The sequence below is a fragment of the Megalops cyprinoides genome, chromosome 13 (genome assembly GCF_013368585.1).
Source record: "Megalops cyprinoides isolate fMegCyp1 chromosome 13, fMegCyp1.pri, whole genome shotgun sequence".
Lineage (NCBI taxonomy): Eukaryota > Metazoa > Chordata > Actinopteri > Elopiformes > Megalopidae > Megalops > Megalops cyprinoides.
The window spans coordinates 29,234,656-29,260,235 of record NC_050595.1 but is presented as its reverse complement, the minus strand read 5'-3'; the positions used below and the strand labels follow the sequence as shown (position 1 = coordinate 29,260,235).

Sequence of the window (25,580 nt, the reverse complement as noted above, 5' to 3'; positions counted from 1 at the left end):
AGACCACAAACATCAAAAAGAGAAGAACCCAGCCTCCTGTTCAAAGAGGGAAAGACAGCAAGGAATCCAGCCATGTCCTGCTTCGGCCCACACATAAGAGCCATGCCAGTGATCCAGCCTTACCTGATGCACAGAGGGAGACTAGCCACACACAGTTACCTGCTATACCCTGCTGAGGAGGGACTCTGACAGTGACTGAGTATAATAGTTCAATCTGAAAGACTCTTAATTCACTGAATTCCTTCTTTAACAACACCTATTCACCACACTACCACTTATGTTGTATTTTTGTGTTTGTTAATAAATGTTTTTTTGTATTTATGAAATGCATTGTTTCGGTTATTCGGTAAGCAGACCCTACAAATTTAATATCCTTTGCCTTCAGATTAATTCCTCATTTGAATAAATTCTTTAAATGTTTCAGTTATATTCCTAAACTGGTGCCCTGTTAATTTATAATTGACAATTTATATTCATAAGAGGAATACTGTACTCACCCCATTAACTGGTGCCTCATGTGAAGATAGCCATATTCACTACATTAAATGGCGCCTTCTCTGAATCTAAGGACTGCCATATAGAAGTTCATATTTGAATGCACACAACACATTTTCCAGAGTCATAAAGGAAATCACAGCATCCAAGACTACATATGTGGTGAAACACCTGATGGAAACGCTGCACAGAAGTGTGTATAAGGAGATCCTCCAGGTTCTTTGATATTTGCTGTCAAGATAGTATAACAGACAAAAAAACCCATGTTTCCAACTTACATGTTAAACCTATGCATGCAATGACACCATCATGGTATTTTTTTCACCTTTATGTAACCCTGTCATGAAATCTCCAGTTGAACCTCATATAAAGCAGATTTGGCTAAGTGTCATCTGTGCAGGAACACTGCAGCAAGATGAAAACAATCTTTCGGTGCACTTGCATAAAGCCAACAGCTGTTTCTTACACTACAATTCCCACAATGCATCACAGTAAAGTAGGCACTCATAGGCGCAGGTGCCTCATGAATTGCAGCAACCAACTACGGCGAGACGAGGAAGCTCTGGCTGACCCTGGCCACCCTAGCCCCAGCCAAACAGTGAATTTGTATTGTGACTGTGGGCTCCTGGTCAGTGCTGCCAAGAACCATTGTAAACAATTTGCTGCGTATTTTCAAGACAATGGAAGACTGTACAGAAATCTCTGATCATGGAATGAGATACTGTATGTAGCATACCTTTTTCAATGTTTTTAAACACTTGCTTTGAATAATAAATAAAATCTTCCATATGTGTTGTTTTACAGATCTCTCCATGAGAGCTATCATCTTACTTCATTCCTTCTTCAAATAGAAATAGATTCCCTTCCACTTCCACTTAAATTCAGAAGTCAAAACATGGAAACATTTCATTTTCAAAATAGATTCATTCAAAGACAGAATCAAGAGTAGGGCTGCCATCAGAATTAATGGGAATGTATGGGAATTAAGATACATTTTGGGAATTTATAGTGCTCTATTTATTTTTGGCACACTGACTACTTTTTCCCTCTGAACCTTTGATTCTCTTTATTAATAATTGAAGTCTGTACAGTCTGCAGGACAAACATAAACATTAAAACTCCTTTTTTAGGTGAAAGCTTTGAATTTTACTTGAGCAAAACTGAACTGTACTTGAACTTATGTTTTACATTCTTTCACTTGTTTTATATCTTTTTACTTCTTTTAGCTTTGAAACAAAATGAAGGTAAAAAAAATCTAAAGAACAATAAAGCTAAATGTCTTGATAGCTGCAGCTTATTCATAGACATAGGCATTGTTCTATGGAGAAAAATAAATATGACAGGTAGGTAGGTAGGTAAATATGACAGATAGGTTGCTGAACAGCTGACGCAACCATGAGCACTGCACATTGTCGTTGTATAATATGTAATGTTATTGTGTACTGTATTATGTGTATATAACGTTATGTTATTGTGTACTGTATTCCCTGTAAATAACGTAAACTGGATTCTTTGTATATAATGTAATGTAATGCTATTGTGTACTGTATTCTGTGTATATAATGTATATCTACATGTGCAAGGTGTACATAGTCTGTGTAGGTCTGTAGTATCCTTCTTTGTTGGTTTTGTGACGGTGTGCCCTTCATGTTAAGGCAGAGACAGTCGGAGCACAGTCGGAGCACAAGTATTTCATTGTATTGTTAATACACATGACAATAAAGGTGAACTTGACTTGACTTGACTTGAGAAAGACATAGGCTATGTGTTTTTATTTCATCTTAAAATAAAGGAATTTAAACTGAATCCAGATTACGGATCGCAAATGTACTGCATACAGGTTCAGTGTGGAGCCACATTCAGTGGGACAGATAGCTAGCAAACAATAGCTAGACACAGTTAGCTAGTTAATTAGTTTGTTACCCGGCTGCACTGTCTGACTCAAAGGGACTGCTGTTGCAACTTCCCTAACATACTGACATTTAACATGTCACAAACTTTATATTGTGGTTGCCATTTGTTTGCGCTCAGCTTTCTAGCTTCTGCTACCGTTATAGAGGTTTATAGAAGTTTGTGCCAGTATTCAGAATTAATGGGAATGTATGGGAATTAAGATACATTTTTGGGAATTTATAGTGCTCTATTTATTTTTGGCACACTGACTACTTTTTCCCTCTGAACCTTTGATTCTCTTTATTAATAATTGAAGTCTGTACAGTCTGCAGGACAAACATAAACATTAAAACTCCTTTTTTAGGTGAAAGCTTTGAATTTTACTTGAGCAAAACTGAACTGTACTTGAACTTATGTTTTACATTCTTTCACTTGTTTTATATCTTTTTACTTCTTTTAGCTTTGAAACAAAATGAAGGTAAAAAAAATCTAAAGAACAATAAAGCTAAATGTCTTGATAGCTGCAGCTTATTCATAGACATAGGCATTGTTCTATGGAGAAAAATAAAGGGGAGGAATTCTTGAGGAATGATGAAATGGGAACAAAAGCATGACACCTTGCAAATTACAGTTACAGTACAGTTGAATAATTCAATTGAACTGCAAGTGAAATTATGATATATTATTAATATCTACAATAAACTTAAAGTATGTTTTTACATTTTCATGGATATAATAACCCTATTGAACATAATTCTTTTGTGTGTAAACTCCTCAGAATGCTGTTATCAGCATAGCTGAAGCTTATATTAGTTACCAGTTATGAACACCAAACTGTTCTCATTCTCTATAATGCACACATTCTTGTCATATAAAAAACGCTAACATGTAACAGCTTAAATTGGTCAGAACTCAGGACATGTTTGGTCATAAAATAATCTACATTCTGGCGATTAGGGATCACATGTGCAGGATTAGGGAAGAACAGGAACAATTCCCAAAGTTGTCAATATTTCCATTGAATATTTAGAAATTGACAGGATATATCCCCTCTGCAACCCTAGTCAAGTGGCAGATTCTTGTACTGTAAAAACTCTGATACTGTAGCACACCACTACCCTAAACGTCAGTTTGCTGACAGGCTAAATTTTGAAGGTTGTGGATTTTGAGGCATTAAAGAGAATATGTTGATTAATGAGTGAAATCTACACACCATCTCAGAAATATGACAGCATGAAATCCAGATAGTCAAACAAAAAACACCTCATACTGGATAGCTTCCAATGAGGGACAGCAAAAATATAATCAAGCACTGGTAAAAAAAAAAAAATGTGTGTCGAAGGTTATCTTCCTCCTGAGAATGTTTACTGAGGTGTGTGTAATATTACCAATAATTTTGACCAGTTATTATTTTTTTTATAATAATTTTGAGTGTTATTTTCGTTCCTTAAATGAAAACTCTGCTACTGACACTGCAGTGGAGCACGCAGCAGAGCAGCACCTCCAACAGTATTAGCTGCATACTGGTGTTATGTCATTTATGGCCATTTACTTACACAAGTGATCATAGGATAAAGCTTCTTGTTTTCACAAAGACATTCACTATTCTTCCTAACACTATGGAATTTTTCATGTAATGATAAGTTTACATAAAATTTTATTCATGTTGTCATTTAACAGGCGCTCTTATGCAGAGTGACCCTACAAACAAGAGCACATGCAAAAACTAAAGTGCAGCTAATAAAGTTGCATGAAATCGGTATATACAGGCCGCAAACTTTTTAAAAATACATACCACTAATAATTTTAAGTACATGTCTGAGGTAAATTCAAAAGTGTGATTCATAAATATAAATTGGCAATACATACCCTGAATTTAGTCTATAGAAATAAGGGAAGCTACAGTAAGCTATAAGTCTATGATACCCAGTGACTCTGTTTTCCTCTTAACGTAAAATAGCAGAATAAAATATATTTTAAAGTGATGAAAAAGAACTTGTGGGAGGATACTGTAGCTTTATGCATGTGTCACTGTGTGCTTTATTTCACTAAATACAAACATTTTCTTACACTGTACTATGCTGTCATGGGAAATTTTGCAGTTTGCTGTCACAAAAAAGCAAATAAATGATAAATTATAACAGAGCAGCTTCTAATGGTTGCACACAAAATAAAGACCATAATATGCTTCATGAAGAGAAAAATAAATATTGCAGATTTGGAAATGGAATCTCTGGCCATCCATGTCATACAGGGATGACCTACTGTATGAACACCACCTCCCCATCACAGCAACAGAGCTGTAATGCACAGCATTTCTGCTTGTGAGTGAAGAGATATCCTAACACAGAGCGCAGCCAATGTGAGACATTAACACAAAGCCGTGTGAGATATACAGTGTCGGTTCACTTAAAACCGGAAAAAAACACTGCAAATTTTGAGTATTATAAGCCAGTGTACTTGGTACAGGTCACAGTTTATTTAAACAAATTTATCATTGGAGTTTAGGATAGCCCACCACAAGAGTTTTGAAATCAAAAACTTGCCATTTTCTTGCTGGCTGGCTCATGTATTAAAGTGCAGCACCTTAGTGTGGGATATAAAAAAGCACCTACAATTTCTTCCAAGCCTGTCAGCTCTTTGCGTTCTGCTAATGATCTGTTGTTTATCACTGTGTGTCTCAAGTATCAAATAAATATACCTGTTCTGGCACAGCTCAATAAGCTCAACCTTATGCTCCTGTCCAATGTGCATTCTTGCATTGGTGGTTGCCTCTATGAATGAAATTATTCCCTAATGTTTCCAAATGGAACCCTTATGCTTTCTTTGTCCACATGTAATAATTCCAGTATGTCTTTCTATGCCTCCATTTTGCTTCAGCTATCAGTTGCTAATTCCCCTTGATATATATTGGTTGTGAGTTGCGACAATCATTACTTGGGTGTTGAGATACAGTGTGAAGAGAAAAAGTCAGGTTTGAATGGTTCAGAATTAGATATGCAGACACACAGATATGCAGATATATATATCCATTTACCTCAAATAAGTGGAAGAAATAATAAAATGTCCTCCTAAAAGGACTGTTGAGTATATCCATAGAGTCTCAAGAGTTTTGGCATAAGTACCAAAGCTCTTGTGAACTTTTATCACTGTACCATAGAGAGTGTACTGACAGGCTGTATCACAGTGTGGTTTGGCAACCTGACTGCTCAGGACTGCAGACTGCTACAAAGAACTGTAAAGACAGCAGCAAAAATCATTGGTACAGAACTACCACAACTCCATAATATCTACACTGTTCGATGCAAAAGGAAAGCCCAAAACATCATTAAGGACACCAACCACCCCGCTCATGTTCTGTTCTCGCGCCTTCCATCCAAAAAATGCTACCGGAGCATCAAATCACGTACTACCCGTCTCAGTAACAGTTTCTTCCCACAGGCAATCAGGTTGCTGAACAGCTGACGCAACCATGAGCACTGCACATTGTCGTTGTATAATATGTAATGTTATTGTGTACTGTATTATGTGTATATAACGTTATGTTATTGTGTACTGTATTCCCTGTAAATAACGTAAACTGGATTCTTTGTATATAATGTAATGTAATGCTATTGTGTACTGTATTCTGTGTATATAATGTATATCTACATGTGCAAGGTGTACATAGTCTGTGTAGGTCTGTAGTATCCTTCTTTGTTGGTTTTGTGACGGTGTGCCCTTCATGTTAAGGCAGAGACAGTCGGAGCACAGTCGGAGCACAAGTATTTCATTGTATTGTTAATACACATGACAATAAAGGTGAACTTGACTTGACTTGACTTGAGAAAGACATAGGCTATGTGTTTTTATTTCATCTTAAAATAAAGGAATTTAAACTGAATCCAGATTACGGATCGCAAATGTACTGCATACAGGTTCAGTGTGGAGCCACATTCAGTGGGACAGATAGCTAGCAAACAATAGCTAGACACAGTTAGCTAGTTAATTAGTTTGTTACCCGGCTGCACTGTCTGACTCAAAGGGACTGCTGTTGCAACTTCCCTAACATACTGACATTTAACATGTCACAAACTATATTGTGGTTGCCATTTGTTTGCGCTCAGCTTTCTAGCTTCTGCTACCGTTATAGAGGTTTATAGAAGTTTGTGCCAGTATTCAGCTGTGAATACTATCACTGTGCAGTGAATTCTTTGTTTAAGAGCTTGAGAAACAGGGCCTTACCACCAAAATGCACTATTGTGCACCTGGCAATTGGACCTTAAGTATGTAATTTGTGTGCTTGTGCCCTTTTTTTTTTTTTTTAACATATTTTGCTAGATGTAGACTCACTGACAAAGTACCACCAGCAAAAATTATTATTAACTACTTTAAAATTAATTTGTTTAATTTTCCATAGCAGTTTCAATAAGCTGTTGGTAGTCCTTCCACTAATGAAACAAAAGAGAAATCATTTTAGCTGGTAAGCTTCTCCCATACTACAAGGTCTATGCCATTAAACCCATCTAAAATTAGTTACAACAGTTACACCCAGTTACAACAATAATTGCAGAAAATTCGTAATTTTACTACAGTCCCTTTTAAGCTCTGAATTTTCCCAAATAAATGTATTACTTCTTGCTGTTACCATTATAATATTAAGAATATTTTTGCTAGCCTGGCAACTGAGAGTGATTGAATATCATAAGGTGCCACCAATGCTTCCATTAAGGTTCACTTACACATTGTAGGTCCAACATTTTGGGAAAATTGATGAACACCAAACCCTGTATATCTTTACAATAAAAATCCATATTAATTTGAATGTTACTGCATATTGCTTGGGGTTCTTCAAGCAGAGTAATAAAGTCACAAAGTCTATTATTGAGTTCTCTAATAGCCTAACTACAACATTTGCATCTGAAAGGTATATAATTAAATTTTCAAAACATTTCTTTTGAATTCACACTCCTTGGTCATCATATATATATAAATTGTTCTTTTGTCAAACTTGATTGCTGATTGTTAGACCCTTGGGTAACATAAACTGTCTTAATTCTCTTCTTTCGGAGCTGTGTCTGTGACATGATTTCATGTGATATTTTTACATCATCTCTGGAAGGCTGTCACACAGGGCCTAGTCAAACAGACTTTAAATAACCTATCTCATTTTTGTCTTGTAACTTTGTCATTCGAAATACATGTTTCATAATTTCCCCTCATCCACATTCCCCACCCACACACCCACTCCCACACACACACACACACACACACACCATACAATATGAGCAAATGGGTAGATGCGAAGGCCTGCTTGAATTATTATCAAGTTTTAATATTGGAATTCTTCAGTGCATGGTATTACTATCATGAAATAGCACATTCGAATAAAAATCAGCTAAATTGTGGCCATCACTTTATACCCTATCAAGTCCAGTAAAATTAATCTCCTACATAAAAAGGCGGTTGTTATCTGATTTCATTCATTAACTATTTAGCTACCTCAGGAGCGTTATTTATTATTATGGGTGGATTAGGTAACCAGTGTTACACCTGCTTACTTTATTTTCTTTCGCCAGGTTTTCATACTTGACTCGTAACTTAGCACCTCTTGTCCTACGGAAATCAAGCGCAAAGTGGTTGTTTGGTTGTAGTAGGGCGTAATTCGTTCTTTTGTGCTGCAGTGTGTATGTTATGGGAAGGTGTACAGCCGCGAAGCCGCGGCGGCGATCACTAACAGCAATGGATTGCTCCGCGTACTTCTTCTGCGCTACACTGAGTTGCACTGAGTTACTTCACTCCAAATGAGTTTCACTGAGTTTACATCCGGGTTTTTTCCCTAGGCAATGGGAGTCGTAGTACCCCCGTTCCTTAGGCAAAGTGAAATAAATTCGCCGCACCGTCACACAAAGTAGTCCTCTTTTTCAAACACAATCTCTCTTCACAGTACGATCGCCATCGAAACAAACGTTGTCATATTTGCTCAGTTTTTATTACCGCAGGACAGACTACGATAGCTACTGATCCTTTTTAGGTGTATTACTCCACAATTTTTCTGCCCCCTTCTCGCTCCCTCTTCCTGCGCGCATTGATAACTAGTGTGCTCAGGCCGGGGGTGAATGAGATTGAAGAAGAGTTCTTGTTTTGTATCTCAGTTTCTCTCTTTTTAGACAAATTAAATAAAAAAATCAGGAATAAACAGGAAAATCTGATCACACTCAATGGAGGGTTTTTGAACATTATTGCAATAAATTTATATACGGGAAGGAATTCGGCAGAGAGCTACTGGGGTGTTTGTAAATATTTATTTAAATAATTTGTGTGTGAGGAGAGGAGGGTGGACTGCTGCTCAAGTGAGTAAAAGAGAGGAGGGTGAGTGCACCTCGGGATCTTTTTTATTATTATAAGAACTTTTATTTGCATTCTTGCGGAACTTTGATTGGTTTCTGGAGTGGCTCGGCTGTCATGCAAATGATGCATCTGTGTTTCAAGCGTAGTAAAGCGGTCCGTAGGGTCCTGTTTTTGTTCATTTATCCTTATTCTAGGAGTTGAGTGATATTTTCTAAGTGCATTGCCATTGGAGGGCTGCGGACGTAGTGCAAAAAGGGGCAGATTCTAACTTGATGCCATGCTTCGTGCTCGTGTTATACAATGATGAGACATTTGTAGCGAAAATTACGGAAAGCACAAAAGAAATTGGAGTCCGGTGTTGTGTAATGGGTGCTCTTATTTTAGAGTTCATGCCGAGTGTGGTGATTCACAAGATTTTTACTTTTTTAAAGATCTGACTGCTTCGTAGCTATACGTGTTTCGTTTTCATATAGGAATGCAACTGGCCAGTTAGCTAGCTGGGTACCCTGCTAGCTAGCTAGGTACTCAGAAAATACGTTTGCTGCTAGCTGCCGAAGTTAATGTATTCTTTATTCTACGAGTGACTAGCTAGTTGTGTGGAACTGAGCGGATTCCTATTGGACGACGAGTGTGTGTGCAAGGGGACAAAACTCTAGCTAGCAAGCTAGGTAATGATCTTAACGGCAACTTAATAATCTCTTTGCACCAAGTCTGGACTTTAATTATTTGTCCTTGCGATCATGTATGGCAGTTTTTAATCGACGTGTTCTGTATGTATTACTCGCAATTCCTCTACAAGAGAAATGAAATTGGTCGTGTGTACGCGTTATCTCTTAAAATAGCTAGCTTGCTAGCTAGGCCCATTCTCTTATTTAATATTTGAGTATGCGAGAGAAAGATGACAGGTAGTATTACCTATTATGCTGAGCAACAGAAACATTTCTTGGAAGTATTTGATTTAGAAAAAAAAAGGTGGACTCATTTCGTGCTTTCAGTGACATCTTCAAGTTAATGATGGCACACCGGCCAGTTAGCCGAATATGCAGCTGTATTGGAAATACTATTTTTGTATCTCATCACTAGCTAGCTAAGTGCCATTTCACGAGGATAATTCCCACACTTGCATTTTGCCATAGTCAGACATTAAGTTATAGTTTACAAAGTTCACTTGTTTTGGTGATTCAAGCGTCTGTTTTGACGCATTTTACATCGTCTGTCCTAAAGTTTTAGGAATATGGTAGAAAAGCGTGACAGTTGAACATAGGGTAAATTCAACACACTTTTAAAACATGAAATAATTTGCTTATTTACATTGTGTTTCAAGAGTAATAGTTTCAGTTTAATCTAAATACTTTAAAATCATTTTACGATTTTTGTTTAACAGGAGAAGGAAGTTACCTACGCCTGAAAGGTCAGGGGTACAATGCTAGAAAGCAGGCACGGCTAGGTACTGTTACGGGTCCTAAATATTTTTTCTTCACTAATTTTTTTTCCTTACAGTGGATATGCATCCATTTCAGAGTAATGTAGAAAGTTGTCCTCAGGAATGAAACCATAGTTTAACCATCAGCAAATTGTTAATACCCCAAATATCTTTAGTAATGACAAGAATGGCCATTGCAAATCAGCAATTGACCTTTCTTATTGAACATGTAATGATTGTGGTTTTCACTGTTACTGCTGAATACCTCCTACCTAAAAACACAGTGATTTTGTTTTTTAGTAAACTGCATGCACAGCACTACTCAAAGTCTTCTGACATGGTAATGGTTTGTTCCTTAGGATAGCCTTTAAGCCTTTTGTTCAGAATAAAACAAAGAAAATACAGTATTCTTGAGCTGTGCAGAAAACCAGTGACAATTCCAGAGGTCAGCTGGTAGTTGATGTTGCTGCACTTTCAGTGATTTATGTCAACTTATGATTTATGTGTGTTTATTGTTTATGTGTGTTCGAAGTGTCATAGGCTCATCAGGAACATTAAGTTGGTCTCTAATTTCAGGTGTCCTTTTTTGCAAACAGACTTAAGTATCGTTAGTATTTCTCAGTGAGTTCTCAGGCTGCACTAGATGTGGTGCAGCTTGGGATGGAGTAGCTGGATATAGCTAACCTTGTGTACCCCTCACTTTCATCAGTTAACTCAAAGGTAATGCCCATTCCACCAAATGATGTTAGTACAAGCATCCTCAGCAGAACAGAAACTGTTCTTGTACCACAGTTGGACACGACCTACACCCAAGCTGAGGAAGGACTACAAAACCACTTGTTACTGGCTTGATTGATTTACTGGCTTGATTTTCAAATAGGATAGAAATTACCCTGGATAGGCTGTAACTTTCAGAGCTGTTTCCTTTCTTACTCCAGTCTTGTAATGCATATACTCGTTTACTCACAGTCTGATTAAATGTTCATCTTTTTTTAGCTGCAAACTGAGGTACATTTTCAGAAATGTAGGCTGGTGTTTCAGGGGCAAGTCAGCATCTTGTTCATCTTTTTCCTATGCTGTACCCACATTGCCCACTGCCCACACGTTAGGTGTTGAGTTCCATAGTGATGTCTGTTGTGATGCAACCACAGAGTGATTGCAACTGCTGGCCTTCCGTCACAAGTACCAAAGACCCCCTATTTGACACTGCATATCCTGAGTGGATTAGGGATACACGTGTTAGTACAGTGGTTGATAGTGGTTTTTGAGAAGACATCACTCTGTTGCTTCTTAATCCTTTTATTGGTCATCACGTTTGAGCTTGTTAATCAAGTAAAAGGTATTATTGGGGAGAAATGAAGTTACTTTTCTCGGCATGAGTTCAAGTCATGTTGTATATGTTATCAGCTCTTCAGCATGACAGTGTTAATGTGGTTTATGGTCTGAACACTCGTAAGTGATACATAAGTGACATTGTTCACACTTTGGAGGAAAACTTGTTAGCTTGTCATTATAATTCAGTAATATTTCAGCATTTAATTTTTCATTTTTAATAGCACTTGCTGAAGGCAAATTATAAGGTGCTTTCACATGCACCAATAGCAGTTGATGGTGCTTGTTTATGCTCACTGTATGAATAGTAGGGCTGATGTGAAACCTGGGGGAATCAGAGGCATTCCAATGCAAGCTGTCTCCCAAAGAGGTGGATCTGCAAATTAATTTCATAGCACGCACAGTCTGGACAGGAAATTGTCCACAGTATGTGGCTGTGTTACATTTACACCCTTCCAGTGACTCTATGGAAAAGGGAGATGCAGCTGTTTGACAGTGACACGTGTGGTTTCACTGCCCCCCACATTGTCCATGTGTCCCCCAGCTATGATGTATCACTGATTCCCAAAAATGAAAGTTTGTGTCAAAGAAATAGCCAGTTCCTACGATTTCTTTTGCAAATGCACTAGTGCTGTGGATGCTTTTCTGATACTCTGTGTGGGAATAATGTGCATAATTGCTCAGTATTAAATTTTTTTTCCCTCATTCAGCACTGGCTACACAGTTGCACAGGGTTGTAATTTGATCTGTAGGTATTACATTGATGACGTGGTAGTGATATTGAGGGATGTATTTGCATCTTGGGAATTGTAGTTCAGTATAGGCACCGTGTTAGGTATCTGAAGGGTACCAAACAAAGCTCTTTGAACTAATGTAAAACCAAACATTTAATACTCCGTGTTGCACCAAGGAATTTGAATGGCAAATATTTGCTCTAAATTTCAAATCTTTCATAGCAGGAATAGTAAAATGGGTGTGTCTATCGAAGTCATTCCTCAGGTCTGGTTATTAATGCAGTCATGTCAATGAGTAGCTTTCATTTTTCAGTATTACTGATGAGACAGCCAGAGTCACATAGGCAGGTGTGCTGTAGGAACCTTCCTGAATTTCTAGCGTTAGTTTTGTTTAATAGGACATATACACTATATGGACAAAAGTATTCGGACGCCTGACCATTACATTGTACTGACATTGTATTCAAATACATATACTTTAATATGGAGTTGGTCCCCCTTTTGCAACTATAACAGCTTCCACTCTTCTTGGAAGGCTTTCCACAAGATTTTGGAGTGTTTGTGTGGGAATTTGTGCCCATTCATTCTGTAGAGCATTTATGAGGTCAGGTACTGATGTTGGACGAGAAGGCCTGGCTCGCAATCTCCTTTCCAGTTCATCCCAAAGGTGCTCGATGGGGTTGAGGTCAGGGTTCTGTGCGGGCCAGTCAAGTTCTTCCACACCGAACTCATCAAGCCATGTCTTTATAGTCCTTGCTTTGTGCACTGGGGCACAGTCATGTTGGAATAGAAAAGGGCCTTCCCCAAACTGTTTTGCCAAAAAGCTGGAAGCGTAGCATTGTCCAAAATGTCCTGGTATGCTGAAGCATTAAGATTGCCCTTCACTGGAGATAAGGGGCCTAGCCCAAACCCTGAAAAACAGGTGTGGCCAAATACTTTTGTCCATATAGTGTCTAATACATTCTGTTTGGACACTGCAACACAAATTCCTCCTCTTCAAATTTAAATTGATCAAATTATAGTTTCCCTTGTGCAAGCATTTGTTTTTTGAAAACTGAAAGCAATATGATAAAACACTATCTCATCACAGTCAGGTAGGTAACATTATTTGACAAAAATAGCTTCCAGACTCCCTTGTGCACACTTGCAAAGCTCCTAAAAAGTACATTTGTTTTTCAGCATGAACAAAAACATTTAAACATTAAATGCATGTGTCAGCCTGTTTAACCATAGCATAATGCTATGTGTGGTATTCTTTCAGATAGTCATATTAGAAATCCAAATGTGTGAGTTAATTCTGCCGTGAGAATTGTGGTTTTATTGAATTGAAATAAACTGATACAGATCAATTAATTACATTTTTGCTTAGACCTTTAGGTCATATTGGGTCCATTTGAAACCATGTGGTGTAATTCATGTGGGACTTTTCAGTTCCTGGAGAGTAGACCTGATTACAGGTATACATTTAAGAGCACTGCGTGGAATGCAGGACATTGGACTGCACTGTACATATGGATATAAGACTGAAACGCAATGTGGTACAATGGTAAGGAACAGGGGGGTCGATTCCCCATGGGGGCACTGCAGTTGCGCCCTCGGGTAAGATGTGCAGCCCAGATTGCTTCATTAAATATCGGCCTGTGTAAGTCACTTTAGATAAGAGTGTATACTAAGTTACAGTAATGCAATGTATGTCTGCTTTGAGCTTTGCTAACACTTGACAAAACTGTGTATATAGGATTTTGGAAGGTAGCACATATTATAAAGCTCGGAAACAATGATGTCAGATAAAACTACGAAACTCACAGCAGATTAATGGTTTGGAGGATTTATTGGGTACACTAAAAATGAACATGGCTTGTTGTCATCCCATGGAAGACCATGTACCTGTTTTCCCAGCTTTGCCGCTCAGCTGTTTGTTTCCCCTCCATGAAACAGTGCTTGCTGCCCTGGAAAACCTGCTCCTCGTCCTGTGTAATAGTCACTGTGTTTCCTGTCTCACAGGGCGCTGGAGAGTGGAGGACCAGTTACCCAGCCAGGTGGTGAGTTCTCTAATAGCCCCTCTTATTGTTCTCTTGGCACGCAGCCTTTGCCGGAAGTCAGTCAGATGACTGGATGGCTGTAATACTGCCTCTGTTTGGCTCCTTCACTTTGTAGTTATGATCACTTATCAGTTGCTCTCATTCTGAAAAGTGCATTTGCTCAAATTTCACATTTTCTGAATTTGAACACATTTGCGTAGCACGTATTTTTATTATATACCTGTAGATACACCAAGTGTATCAATTTTTTACGTTGAATAAAACATGTGTTTTTGATTCTTCTAGTAAGTATGCATAGGCTGTACAATTCTTTAAGGGCACGGATGTTACTGGTTTTCATTCCACTATAGACCCCCATCAGATTTCATTGGCGTAGGAAAGAATTCTTGCTTTCTTACATAGAGCAGTTATTTGGGTAAGTCTATCTTGCTGTTAAAGGCGCAGTACATGAAAACCAGATATGTCACTGCTTCAAAGGGCCCCAATTCCTTGGTACAGTATATGATTCTGAGCCTTTGCAACCAATGTAAAACAAGACGATAAGGCACAGCTTATATTTATTTCATAATTACAGTCACTTTGCAGCTGTCTTGGGGCCTTGAAGGCCTCAGGACCAGCGCAGTGCTAAGTGGATGGTTAGATTGTCTGCCCGCCTGTGTCTGAGAGAGGCCCGATGTGCTAGATGGGTCGGAATATCAAAATGAAATGGCAGTATTCCTGATGTGATTGTCTTGTGCTCCAGCTGTACTCACGGGTGTGAATTGGATGGTGTTCAAAAGCGGAGACGGTGTGAAGGTAAGACACAGATGGTGCGTCGGGGAATATGTGGGGTGTCACAAGAAACTATTGATAGAGCAAGACCCTTTTCTCTTTGCCGCATCTCGAAATGCAGCAATCTTTGAAAATATGTTAGTAACTAAGTGAAGTATGATATGTTTGATGTGCTGTTGATATATCAAGAAAGCAATGTTTATTCTGCCATCAACCAGCGTTTCCCACCGGGTATGTGGCTGTCCAGCTATTCTCATTAGTTGATAGGACATAATTATGAATATTTATAAACCAGAGCTGTGCTCAAGTACGAGGCAGTTTTTAGTAGGTGGCTGTGAATAACTTGTAACATTGAACCAAAACTGCTTTTTGATGTAGGTAATACCATTATCTGCATGCTCAGTGTGTTCATTGAGCTAGTATAGTGTCTTGTGTGAAAAGTTTCATATTCACCAGTCAGATTGCGTTCACTATCAGACTAGCATCTCTGACCTGGATTAAACATTTTGAGAAACCTCCATTCGACTTGTTACTGCCAGAATAGTAATTCTGGGTTTACTACAGAAATAAAATCAATGTTCACATTCTTACTGAAATTAGATTCATAATAACTGTAGCTGGCTAACATGTTGTTTGTTCTTGTTTACCTTAACTAATGATGCTAAAATTGATCCACCACAGCACACTGACTAACATCCTCAGTAATACAGCTGTGCCACAAGTATGCCACTTAATTTTGTTCTTGTCCCATAGATGTTGAACAATGCATATGATGCATATATGTGTTATTTAGTAATGTTTCACCACTGGATTTGAGCAAACATTAACCCTTTTTTGACTGTGCCCTGAATAGCCCTTCCAGTATGTTGTCTTTATGCGCTTCCAACAAAACAATAGATTGCAGATTGTCACAAGTTGACATAAATCCTGCCCTGATGCATGAGAAAAATCTCTGCTATTAATATTTCACCACTTAAACTAAGATACTGTTGGCTACCTGGAGACTTTCATCTTTATGAAATAATCATTCCATAAACTATACATTCTCTAAGGGAAAAAAAATTTAGAGGAAGGCGAGACATCCATGATTATAGGTCTGTCAGACCTATTGGTTGGCAAAACGCAATTTGGATAAGGTGGCCAGTGGGCAGTTAAATAAACATTAATGTTTATGAATGCATGTAATGAATTCATTCTGCAGCATCAAAAAGCAAATTCTACATGTAGAAAAGATGATCATTTGTTAAAGTAAACCTGTGTTAGTAATACCAATAAATGATCTCCATTTCATTCCACAAGGAAAATAAGATCTCTGTGGGCTGTCAAAGCAATTACAGGTGACCAGCCCAACGATACATTGAAGCGATAACTTAAGCAATAGCCATAATTACAACACTGTTTGCTCTATTCATGAAATTAAGATACAGGACTGCAGTCTTGAGGTTGTGGATAGGACCTAAAGGATAACATCAACAAACACCTTAAATTTAAGCTGTTATTCCTTGCCTTTGCTGTAGAAGGTACTGAAAAGCTCATCTTATTGAAAAGCTCATCATTCACTTCAGTGATTGAAAACACAAGCTAATTTGAAATCTTTTTTTTTTTTTTTTTTTAAACTTAGTTCATGACATATAAACGATCACAGTTCAGTTTCTACCCTTTAATGTGGCCATAACTCTGAGGAGTATCAGTTGTACTTCTGTGAATGAAAGCTGAGGGTATTTTCAGTACTCCCTTTCTGATTTATTTTATAACAGAGCTATATCTTGGAGTAATGAAGAGTATCTCCGAGTAATGAATCCTGGAGCACTTGGAAGAGGTTGTCCAGATTTTAAGATTGCTCATGTAATTTGATATTGGGGGGAGGGGGTGCTCCGGGCCTTTTGCAGTTATAGGGAGAATTGATACATTTTTGTGGGTGATTTAAGACAGTGTATTTGGACTCTTATAATATTATATTTTTCCTATGTGTTTTTAACACCTATCCAGCAGTGGCAATGTCAAATCTGAGAATTTAATTCTTAGGTTGAGCCAAAGATCATGTATGGTACATCTACTATCTAAGGCACAGCGGCTTTATATAACAAGAAGCAGAAACCATACCGCTTACCATACTGTCTGTTTATTTACTCTCGTAATGCCTATTACATTTTTGGGCCGCCCTTCCATTTTTGTGTCACAAGAGTTGTTTTCATTAGTTTTGATTAGGCCTGACATTTAAGCCTGAAATGAGACTTCTCACCCAATCCAGGCCTGGAAAGGAGATGCACAGAAGCCCAGGCCCATCCCAAATAACATTACTGTTGTAATTGTGCACATTTTTGTTCACTTGGTCCCATGCTCAGACTTGATAATCTCCTGTATTTAAACATGACACTTTTTTTCTTTCCTAATTTATGTTACTGTTTCATAGTGACAAAAAGGGGAGACTAACACCAGCAGTGAAACTGTCACATGCTCACACTGAGTGTGGGCTACTCTGTTTATCTAATGTTAGCAAGCTGCATGCCCAGAAAAGCTCCCTCTTCTTTCTTTTACAGTAACAAGGGTCTCTGTACTGAAATGTTTTTAACATTTTCACATATTACGCTGTTGCACTGTATGAACTAAATATTACACATTTTCACTCTTACACATGTGAAGCCAACTGGATACCAATTTGCTCAAAATTTACATAACTGACTTAAGGCAGGCTAAATTCTGTGTTAAAAAAGTGTGGGTTTCCACAGCAAATACTACAGCCATAGCCTTAACATCTCTGCATTTTAAAATGTTAAATTCAAATTGTCATTTCACTATAAAAGCAAACAATGCAGAATGTTCCCAATTTTTTTGCACATTTTCCCTGTATCCTACAAATCTAGAAGGATATTTGTTCTTGCTGGAAACCACCAAATCAAAATTGCCTCATTATTTGTCAGTAATGCAGGTACTTATTTTTTCTTATTTTTCAGCACAGCTCATACTCCTAACAGGTTCTTTTAAATTTGTCAGTTAATATGTTGTCAACAGGTGGTAGGCAGACTCCTTTGTGTTGTTTTAACATGACATCATCCAACAGTAACAAAATGATATAGCCTCAGCCTGAGATGCAGAAATATTCCTGCCTGAGACCAAAAAGTGTGGTTGTCACATGTTGGGTTTGAGTGAATTATCAAAACTCTTATTTCCAGTCTCTAATGTAGAGTTAGGCATATTTTTTAGACTTTTTTTAACAAAAAGGTCTCCCCAGCAGTGTGCCTCAGTGCTATTAACTGAATGGGTACCACACCAAGAACTTCCCAGAGCTCTCAATTATTAATTTCACACTTCTTATGCCTATCTCCAGACTTTCCAAACAGGTGGGGTCTGGCTCATCCACCAAAAATTGCCTCATATTGAATATTTGAGAATAATGTCGTGTCTTGTTTAGTTTTATGCTGTAGTACTGATGTACCTACACTTAGTTCACAAAAATTTTATTCACATTTTAACATACAGTAACAATATGGAATTTATGAAACTTAGTGCCTTATCCAGGGCAACTTATGTTACATTTGTATAGAATCTATCTGTACAGCTACTAGGTGCTCAGTAACTGCTGCACTTCAGGTTATGTACCTCACTCAAAGTGTCATAGACCCCCTGGGATTTAACCTGGAACCCTCTGATTACAAGACCATGAACTTATGAGAAGTTCCAAAACCATCATAGTGCACTGCTGGTTCTGAGTGTGTTCCTCTGGTTGAGTGTGGGACTGGGGCACCAATCCCTGGCTGTCCAGCCCACAGTCTACCACACTGCCAGTAGCCACAGGGAGGCAGTTTACTGTTAGCTTGGAAACAATAAGTCTTACAAAGCAACATATGTTTGCTCTAATATGGTATTAAACTGTCGTATTGTCCGGTCAAGGTCTTAACTGTGTGTCAGCATTAAGGCCTTGTTTCTTTTTTGAGAAACTGTCTTACTGCATCATTTCCATCAGACCTTCTTTGATAGGGAATATGTACCATGTCTGGCCAACCGTTGAATCCTGGCCTTGCTCACTTCTAATATTGTTGTCTCCTTATGGTTTTTTGCTTGTGTTGTACTCTACCTCACTTGTAAGTAGCTTTGGATAAAAGTGTCTGCCAAATGAATAAATGTAAATGTAAATGAATATGAGTCCAATGTAAATGCATTGCTCATTGATCACTGGTCTAAGAATGTTTTGCCAACCCTGACTTTGTAACTCTAAATGATGCCCTTAAATTTCTAAAGAATTTGTGCGTTGGCCCCTGAGCAGCGTGTCAGGATCCTTTACAGGGTTATTCACAGCAACTCAAGAGATTGGAAGGTCAGCAAGCTGCATAAATTAGATTTGGCAAGGGAGAGTGGCATTGTGAGGTGGGTGGGGATTGGGAGGTGTGGATATGCAACTTATGTATTGAGCTGTTTGTTGTTTTATTTGATAGATGACATTGGCAATGTGATGAACGTAAATTATGAAAGAAAAAGTGTAATGTTTAAATACAGGAGATCATCAGGTCTGAGCATGGATCCAAGTGTACAGAGAAGTCTATTATGTCTGTGACCCTGTCATCACAGGGTATACTACTGTTTTTTTTTCTGGAAAGTGGGTAACATTTGGTCATGGCACGAACATTAAGCCTAGGCGTATATTTTAGATGAGAGATGTAACTCAGCACATCTTGGCTAAAGGAGTCTGAGGAGATTCAGAGAGGTGTCTTCTTCCACATCCTCCCACTCTGGGTGTTAGGACCTAAATGTTCCCCCTGCACACCATACTACTTGCTGGATTATTTTGAAGTCTTTGGATGCTGGTGTTTGCTTGTAAACAGTGACTGTGTACACATTAATCACTGGCACAGAAAACATTGGAATGCACATGGATACAGGCAATAAAGTAAGTACATTTGTTACATTTGTTTTACAAAAACTTTTTTCCCCCAACAGGCTGACAGCTCTCTGGGACTGAGAGACAGACAGCAGTTATTAATGATGGAATTACAAACATTACAGGAGGCTCTGAAAGTGGAAATACAAGTACATCAGGTATGCAGACCACTCATGGCTTTAACTTTTTAAAATCTTTTTCATTTGCATAATTAATTGGAGGCAACAGATAAGACCTGTGTTATGTTGAAGTTGTTTTCATGAATTTGTCTCAACTGGGAGGTGACTTGTAAACAAGTAGAGCTTAAAGTAGTTTAATTTATACAATTCAATTTTAGAGCTTGAAACAGGTTACCATGAGCTGGAGCCAAAGTTAGCTGTCCTGGTACTGCACCATTCCTCTTCTATTACATTAACCAGATTATCTGCGGTCAGACCTGTTGGATGTGAAATCACACTGAATTCTGAATTTCACAGGGTACTGTCTCTGTTTTGACTGCAATTCAGGGCTAAAAATGTCTTGAAAAATTAAACTTTATTTCTTTTCATCTCCTCATTGTTTGCTGTGGTAACATGGCTCCCTTCTGTCTGTAGTGCTGTGCTGTTTCTGTAGCTCCAGTACTGTGAGACACAATACGGCCACACAGCGTTCTGACTCCACCTACAGCTTACTTGCAAATAGCCCCACGCCAGTAATGCTAGAGGGCTGAACAGAGAAGACAATGGTACCGAGATTCTGAACTCACTTTAGCTAGTCTGACTACAGCTCTGTGACAGAGAAGGAGAATTCCTGTTTCCTGTTCTTTAGCATGCTCTAAAACATTATGACACCCTGTTTCATGCTCTTTAGCATGCACTGAAACATTATCACTTCCTGTTTCCTGACCTTTAACATGCACTGAAACGTTATCACTTCCTGTTTCCTGTTCTTTAACATGCTCCAAAAAATTATAAATCCCTGATTGTTTTTTCTACCAATTTTCAGAGGCCCTAGTACACAACATTTTTTCAACAACTTTTTGCAAATACATGAAAAAATAATAAATATTTAATATTTGAAATGTACAACCAGATGCTTGGATGGACTCACAGATGTAAACTTAACTTAAGTGCTCGGCTGGACAAATAAAGCATACACAAGTATGTGGCCTTCATATCTGCCCTCAGAAACTCTTTTTGCTGTCCTAACTGTGTGCCCACATCACCATTGCATGCAGCCATGTCCCCTCCTGCCTGTTGGCATGCCCCCCCCCCCCCCCCCCCCCCCGAAAAAAGGGCTCAGTGAAGCAGCTTCAATTCAGGTCGTTGTGCGCGTGGATTTGATGGACTCAGCAAGTCTCACAAGCATCTTCCAGCACAGGGGCCGGCCTCTAAGGTTTGGCATCAGCTCCTTGCTGACAGCACAGCTGATTAATGCAGAGGCCTGAACACCTGAACGCTGATGGTGATTGTAATGCATATTGGAAAAGCAACAGTCTGCTGGAGACTGAATACACTATTGTAGGTGTACGGTTTTTTATTTCTTAATTTCCCTATACTGGCAGGTAATATTAATTTCTTGAATTAATATTGAATTCTCAAATTTATAGGATCAACTCATAGGAATGGATAGATTTTTGCCATTCAAAAATAACAGCTTTTGTGTATTTCTCCGGGCTTGGTGTCATTACCCTCACCAGCCGTTGCTGGCATTTTTAGCATTTTAGTATTAAAAAAAGACCCACATTTTGCTGGACAGTAACTTACACCATCTGAAATCATTTACACAAAATTTTGTCGACTGCCTATTTGCAAATAATAAACGGGTGAAAATATTTGATCTTTCAAGTGTTGTCCATGTGAAGTACAAATTATTTTTGCATGGTATATTGGTAGTGCCTTCTTCTGTTTGCCAGTTTGATGCTATGTGGAGGCTGACAACTATTTCTGCATCTAATGCCGAAATACATTAAATGGCTACTAACAGAATTTTTTTTTTATGATTTCAATTTTCTGTCAGCAGTCAGTAAGGCTTACACTTTCCCTGAGAAACTTAAACCATAAACTGGGGCAGTTTTGGGTAGTCATGCTTTAGAGAATCACTTCCAAAGAATAATTTCACAGTATTTCTGAGGTTTTTCAGTTTGTCATGCAAACACAAAGTTCTATTAAGCCACTTCAGAGTGCTCTAAAGAATGCTGCAACACTATTGCAATATTGTCAAGATTTTTAATTACTCAAACACTGTCTGACTGTCTAATCAGCTGTTCCTCTCTAATTTTCTCTGTTGCGTTTTCTCTCCTTATGTGTTCATTTTAACTTGCTTCGTCATGTGAGGTTGTTTTAGTCTGAATGTATCATTGCACTGCATCAAATGGAATGTGAGCGCCCCCATAGGCATGACTATGTGGGGGATGGGTGTGCTCACAGGCTGCAATACAAGGCTGTGCCTGTGGGGGTCACTGTATCTACAGAGTATGTTGAATTGGAGTTGTGAGCCTCTTAGAATGTAATGAAAGAGGAGCTGGTAAAAAAAAAAAAACACTTTAAAATGAAAACACACTGTTAGCATAGCCTTGGTGTAACATATTTTTTTAGTAATCTGTTACTGCTACATTTCAGAAGTGATTGTCAGAAATCAGTCTCCTCTGACTGATTGGTGTTTTGTTAGTCCCCTGCTTTGGGAATGACTTTAGTGTTGTTGTGTTTTCCTTTCCACAGAAACTAGTCGCCCAGATGAAGCAAGATCCTCAGGTAAAAACCTCTGGAGTCTTTTTTTTTCCATTGGCAAATCCAATTAGACACATTGTAATTTGGACCTTTCACTTGTTGCCAACTCCCTCAAACCCTGCTGATCTCTGATCACCACTAGGCATGTAACAGAAAGTGATCTGTCACTGGTCACTGTTTCAAGGTCAGTAGATAAGAGTGGGCAGCAATGCAGCCTATGATCTTGGCAGTCTGTAGCATGGTAGATGTAGGATGGTGTAACTTATTATACAAAAAGCAAGGAGAGCAAAGTTATTTTCAGAGATTTAGTCTGATTTAATGATAGTTCCATAAATGAAAAGCAACTTTCTGCAATCCAGGTCCACTTGTTCTGTATATTTCAATTAAGGCGTCTATGGATCCCTTATATATTCTCTTTTTAATGTAGCTATAGTCCTATACACTAACTTTATCATATCTGTGTCAGTAATGTTATATTGAATGATAATACCTGGAGTGGGATTTTTCCAAAACTGCTAAACCACTTTAAAGGAAAATTCATTAAAAAAACACATGCAGTTTTCAAATAAGGTATATCGTTATAAGGATCAGATGAAAGATCCTAGGGGTCAGCTGTAAGATCATATGGCTTTAAAATCCGGGAACCTGGAAAAGGTGTCAGATGATATTCTGAGGCACCTGGGCTGGAGGCAGGAGCCTTGTGGAGCTTGAGGGCAAGCGACAGCTTCTGTCCTAAGAATCTGTTTTCCTGTCTCCACCTTTACATTTCACCAATGTACAAATGCAGCCCTAAGCAAATACATTATATACTCACGAAGATGAAAGTGACAGAACAGTGTGATTCATTGCAGAATGTTGTTTCAGATCTGGTTCATGTAGTGTTACAGGAATAAAGCATTTACCCAGTGTAAATGTTGCTCTCTTATGTTGTCACTGTTTTGGGTACGTAATATGTAGACAGGTATTTGATGTAGGAAGGAATGGGAAGGTTAACAGTTTTAGGAAGTAGCACAACAGATGTAATATTTGCAATAGAACCAACATGTACATGTGATGCATACTATCAAAATAGACCGAGATGTGGTTGGCTTTTCTAAATTCAGGTTACTTTTCAGCATTGTATTATTACATTATAAAATATTGTTGTTATTATTATTTATTCTTTTATGACTTTTCATCCATGGACAGTTGTTTTGAGCTACACTCAGATTATTCTTTCTCTTATTATTATTAAGAATGTATAATGACTTTATGTTGTGATTTAAAACACGCCAGAACATTAGAGAACTTTAAGAGAGCTTTAAGATATGGCTCTGGACTTTGCCTTATGATTACATGATGGTTTTGATGGCTTTGACTGAATCCCTGCCTTAGGGTCTTCATGACAGTGAAGTAGTATCTTTCAAATGAAACATATTCCGAAATAAGACAAGTAAACTCCATCTCAGCAGAAAAAAGCCACAGGCTAATGCAGTTGTTAAAATAAGTGTCCAGATGTTTGTCAAAACATACATGTCTTTTTCACCTATAAGTTGCTAAGTAAACATCAGTGAAAGATATGCTCTAATTGGCATAGGCTCTCTTTTAGTGTGGGCTGGTAGTAAGTAATAGTAATGGCTCAGAGCCAGTGTGCCAAGGATTGTGTGCACTTTACTTGAGCAATTTCACATTTCACCCTTCCTTATATTTTGGCCAGTACACTTAGTCGAATTGGAGACACGAAGGCTCTTTTGTGTGCTGTGCAATTTCTTTTCCCTATTTTCCCAACTTTTAGATTTAATTTGAAAATACACGCCTTAGTAGATAGTTATATTTTGCATCTGTATGGAAAAATATAAAGTAGTATATGATATTATGGTGTTATGGGCTGGCACTGAAGTTTGAATAGCAGTGACTGGTTCAGTGCTCTCCATATTGTTTAATCATTTCTGTCAGAATAGTTTCTTTTTAAGGTGCATGAAACAATTCTCTCTTGTATAATTTTTGTTTGATTGAACAGCAAGTTAATGGAAACGGTTGTAAGGTTGGCAGTCAGACTGATTTAAAGATGCATGATGAAAGTTGTGTGCTTATACTTTTATTCTGAATTTTACCATGCATTTTTATTTTATTGATGTATTATGATGAATGCCAGCATACCAATGTTGTATGCATTTTAAAGTAAAACAAAATCATCCCTCTTTTATACATTTCTTTTATTTTGTACATTTCTTCTAACAGTGTGTTGTCTAGGATACAGGTGAGAGATGAAACAGTCATAATAAGGTAGAAGGCACACTCTTTCAGGTCTTTTTAATTGCTATTGTTTTTTATCAGTTCATATCACAAGGGCCTTAGGAAGATACAAGGCAAATACTTCATTAAAATAGCTGATGATTATTAAATAGTTTGGAAATAAAGTCTGGAGCAAAATTCCTCTCTGTGCCAGTCTAGTTTTATTTGCATTTTGCCACATGCATGAACTGATAGTGGTGGAAAATATAGCAGATTTAATAATCTTCCTGTGTGCTGAAATGGAGTTGGCTTAAGTTTTATCTGCCCTTCCTGAAACATCCACCTAACTACAGAGATCCACCCGGTAGGCAAGAAATATGGGCCTTCTCAGGAGAGATAAAAGGTTAATGATTTTGGGAGAAATAATGGGGACTCTGTAGTCATCCTGAAAGCTCTCCATGGAGATGTATGTGCACTGTCAGCTTACTACAACCTGTAATGTTAGAACCCGTGTTAATCGTTGTTCTCACATAAGGAAGGATTTGTAAAATATAGGTGCTTATCCTGGGGAATAGACATAAGAAGGAGGGTGGGATAGAGTGATGGCTAGGACACTAGACTCTGGACATGAGGAGATGGGATTTTAATTTAGGAGGAAACAAGACTTTGAGGAGGATACTACCATTGATATGTTGCAAAGGACTGTACCTCTGCGCACCTGGTAAAGTTCAGACAGCAGTGTAGATGAGATACAGAAGGTGT

The 25,580-nt window shown here is 38.1% G+C and overlaps 1 protein-coding gene across 6 annotated transcripts in view; it reads left to right on the top strand.

Annotated features, from left to right (window-relative positions):
• The first annotated feature begins 8,486 nt into the window (after positions 1-8,486).
• Positions 8,487-25,580, top strand: part of LOC118788423 (PHD finger protein 21A-like) — a 67,554-nt gene continuing 50,460 nt past the window's right edge. For 5 of the 6 annotated variants that reach the window (XM_036544418.1, XM_036544415.1, XM_036544416.1 and 2 more), the window contains exons 1-5: positions 8,487-8,739; positions 14,212-14,249; positions 14,992-15,044; positions 19,956-20,054; positions 22,596-22,628. In XM_036544418.1, the coding sequence (XP_036400311.1) occupies positions 15,015-15,044; positions 19,956-20,054; positions 22,596-22,628 (162 nt within the window). In that variant the 5' untranslated portion in view covers positions 8,487-8,739; positions 14,212-14,249; positions 14,992-15,014. Of the gene's footprint in view, positions 8,740-9,362; positions 9,387-14,211; positions 14,250-14,991; positions 15,045-19,955; positions 20,055-22,595; positions 22,629-25,580 lie in introns of those variants that run through there. The other variant, XM_036544414.1, reaches the window with a different exon arrangement.